Source organism: Stegodyphus dumicola, chromosome 1, assembly GCF_044657685.1.
Source record: "Stegodyphus dumicola isolate Sdum_Otavi_A_Nest chromosome 1, ASM4465768v1".
Classification (NCBI taxonomy): domain Eukaryota; kingdom Metazoa; phylum Arthropoda; class Arachnida; order Araneae; family Eresidae; genus Stegodyphus; species Stegodyphus dumicola.
The window spans coordinates 114,605,533-114,609,093 of record NC_140768.1 but is presented as its reverse complement, the minus strand read 5'-3'; the positions used below and the strand labels follow the sequence as shown (position 1 = coordinate 114,609,093).

Sequence of the window (3,561 nt, the reverse complement as noted above, 5' to 3'; positions counted from 1 at the left end):
AGGGATCGATTAATTAAGCTAAAAGTAGAATAACTGGAGGAAATAATTATAAATGAAGTGCAGCAAAAAATGTGTATCATTTTATAGGCCTTACAAGGAAGAAGTCATTTGGTGTCCACATCAGATTTTTTTGTCTTCTGTAAAAACAGTCAGTCACGTTATACAGATTGTATTAAAAGTAATGATCTGAAACTCATATTGCCAACGGGCCTCCAAATATACTTCTAGGGCCGAAAATTTTCAACAAGATTTAAAAATTTTTGGTAATAAAATAAAAAAAATTTAAATAAATTTTAAATTTTGCTTATTAAATATTTTCAAAACATACATAAACAATAATAATATTATTCTAAAATGCTCAAACTTCTGTATATATATATTTTTCCCTCTGAAATCCAAAGTTTGGTACCTACAAGGCATTTTTTTAGTTACACTTTGTAATACAAATATATCGACAAATAAGTATTAAATTTTCATTAATGGCGTTTAATTAAAATAGTTCTAACATATTTAATTAATCATCAAATAACTTACTTTTATTCAAACTGAAAGAAATTATGAAAACTAAATTTTCTGAGAAAATTCCCAAATGGGACAAAACATGAGACTTAATCGTGAAAACTTAGTTTCTTTCTGTTATTTAAATAATTCTTCTTCGAAAGATAAATAAAATTATATATGTTTGTATATAAGTAATTATAAAGATGCTTATCGGTCAATCATTTTTTTATTAATTTTTAACTGTGAAAAAGGGCAATTCGTCTGTGAATGTTTCATTAACAAAGCGTTTGTTCTTAGTATAAAAATTCGTAACTGATTTCTTTTTTGACAAGCACGAATAAAATTTAATGAAATCTGTATCTTAAAAATATTTGTATAAGATTTATATCACTCTGTAAATTAGTTAGCTGCGATTTTCTGATGCCTGATTCGCGTTAATTTTTAATAGTAATGAAAATAATATAAAATCGGACTTCAAATAATTAAAATTTTGAAATCTTCCTAACACTGTATTTGCAAAAAATTCATAATTGAAATGTCTCTCTGGGTCGCATAAAATTGCTTCGGGGGACATATGCTGAAGCTGGTAACCAGTTTGAGATCCCTGTTTTAAAGAATAATAACTACATCTAGAAGCGGCCGTTTACTTATGTTAATACCTCTGAGATGTTTGCAGTAAATAAACGTTATAAACGACCCTTCCCATTACGAAGTATTATTTTTCTACTCTTCTTGCAGACTGTAGTGTGTGAGATTTTTCAGTTAGAAAATATGAGTTGACGTTTTTGAAGAATTAATTTAGATTTGACAGATTTAAATTTTTGAATCCGGTTAAAGCAAACCATCAATTTGTCATCAAAATAATTATCACTAAAATAATGATGAAGATATTTTTCACTATTTGTTGTAAAACACATCAGCATGTACATAATCTTTGTGTAATCCAATTACATGATGGAGCCCAGAAATTTTTATATTTATAAATTTAATTACGCAAAAAATTTCACACCACTTCGCAATCCTAGTAATTTTATCAAAAAAGTGCTATTTTCAATCTAATGCATTAACTTACATTAGTTTAACATTAATGCAATTACTGCATTAAGACACGTGCATAACCATTAGCTTAAGTACAGATTAATACCTGTAACTTATTGTTACAAAAAACTAAATTATTATTCAAGCATAAATTCTGAGAAAGAAGCTTGCATGACAGTTTTGCTGTTTATGGTATTAATACATGCATTATGCGACCTATGAAATATAATGAAAACATTCTTACCTTGGAATTCTTTTCTTGCTGCACTGACGTTAGTTACTATATTAGCTACGTGTCCTAAAACCGCCGAAAAAAGGAATAAGCCACTGACAAGCTCCAGCACTAGGAACAGGTATTCTCCTCTAGTTCGGGGACGAGGTAAGTCCCCAATAGTGGTCAGCGCGAGAGTACTCCAATAGAAACCGTGTAAATATTCGCACAAAACATCGCTGCAACGAGCATCTCTTGGGCTAAACCAGTCACGAGATCCGAAACCTCCATTTTTGGAAACGATGTGAAATAAGCAAGCATTCCAATGAAATATCACCAGTACATAATGCGTAAGAGACAGTGCTCGAAACACATTGGGATAATTTGTGTGTCTCTCTGTTCTGTCTAAAAACGCCCAGAATCTGTAGATCTTAACAAGTCTGAAGCAGCGAAGAATCGAGTTGAAACCTATAGATAGATATAGGCAATCCAATGGCAAAAGACACAAGCAATCAATATAGAACATTGTAGAATTTATGTAATGTTGCCTCAACTTGAGGGAATCAGTTTGTAAAACCCCTTCTTCTAAGTAGCCTGTCCTAAAATGAACAGCAATGTCTAATATGTAAATAAGATCAGCTAGATAATCTAATGTAAACCATGCGTGCAATGTATCCACAGTGATCTCTTGAAAGGCAAATCTGTAGATGATGACCCAGAAGTTGTACAGAAAGGCAACGCTGACCACAACAGACCAGTAATAACAGAGACGACCTGATGGATCAAAGACGAAAGTCCACTTGCACATGGCACGGTCACTGCCAGAAGTACTAGTTTCCCATTTTTCCAAATCTTTCTTAATTTCACGCCGTCTCAGTTCTCTGGTCTTCCTGGGGATCTCAAGGTCTGATCCCACATGGGCTTTGTTTACAAAGGCGTAAGGCTCCGATGATGTTACTCTGCGGGTCACGGTGTCAATTAAGGATGACCTGGAATCGAAAGCCTGTTTGTCACTAGTTCCTGAAGGAGTGGCCGGAGTCCCTCCACTATACGGTAGAGTCGTCGGACCAGCCACGCTACGGCGTTCGCTGCTGACCATACAGGACATCTCGCCACCACTGGACGTGATGATGCCAGGTACGACGCGCGGCCCATTCGCGGTAACACACCCAGCTGTTCCATATTTCACATTCTCTGGAGCAGCACTGTTGACAACCGTGACGTCATCAAGATCATCATCATGCTGCGAACTTTTCGAGCACTTGGAATACTTCACTAATTTGGTGTCGCGAAAGCCCGTTATCTTCCGCATTCCGCCTTGCATTCCACTAATATCTATAGGCACTGAGGATATAGATTATTGCATCACCTTCCCTCCATCCGTAATTTTGGTTGTCCTGTCCATTGCTAAAACATCGTTTCTACACTACATCCATCATATTTATCTTGCCTTTAAACAAGTACAAACAATTTATTTGAAAATATACATTGCATGTGCATGTATAACTGGGAGAAAATGAAAATCGCAAACTCAAATGTAATTTTTTATGCCAACAAATGTTTCAATTTACTTTTGCAAGCAAATTCGAAATTAACAGATATTTATATTAATGATTTTTTGTAGAAGTTTTTGTTTTTCGTGTTTTGTAGAAGATTAGAATACTATTTCTTCAAATTCTTCAAAAATAAATGCATTCTGCTGTGTAAATATCATCAAAGGCTTTCTCTTTTTTTACAAAACTATAAATTATGTAATTTAATGTGTTTTTAAATCCGATATTTTAAAAATATTCAGCTATCGAATTTTACGA

General features: G+C 33.7%; 1 protein-coding gene across 1 annotated transcript; it reads right to left on the bottom strand.

Annotated features, from left to right (window-relative positions):
- Window positions 1-1,676: 1,676 nt before the first annotated feature.
- Window positions 1,677-3,271, bottom strand: LOC118180819 (cyclic nucleotide-gated channel cone photoreceptor subunit alpha-like). The gene has a single exon (XM_035349876.2). The coding sequence runs from the start codon at window positions 3,072-3,074 to the stop codon at window positions 1,677-1,679; it is 1,398 nt and encodes a 465-aa protein (XP_035205767.1). The 5' UTR covers window positions 3,075-3,271.
- Window positions 3,272-3,561: the final 290 nt, after the last annotated feature.

Excerpts from the sequence above, each read along its gene's own strand:
- LOC118180819 (XM_035349876.2), bottom strand. The coding sequence starts at position 3,074 with ATGCAAGGCGGAATGCGGAAGATAACGGGCTTTCGCGACACCAAATTA.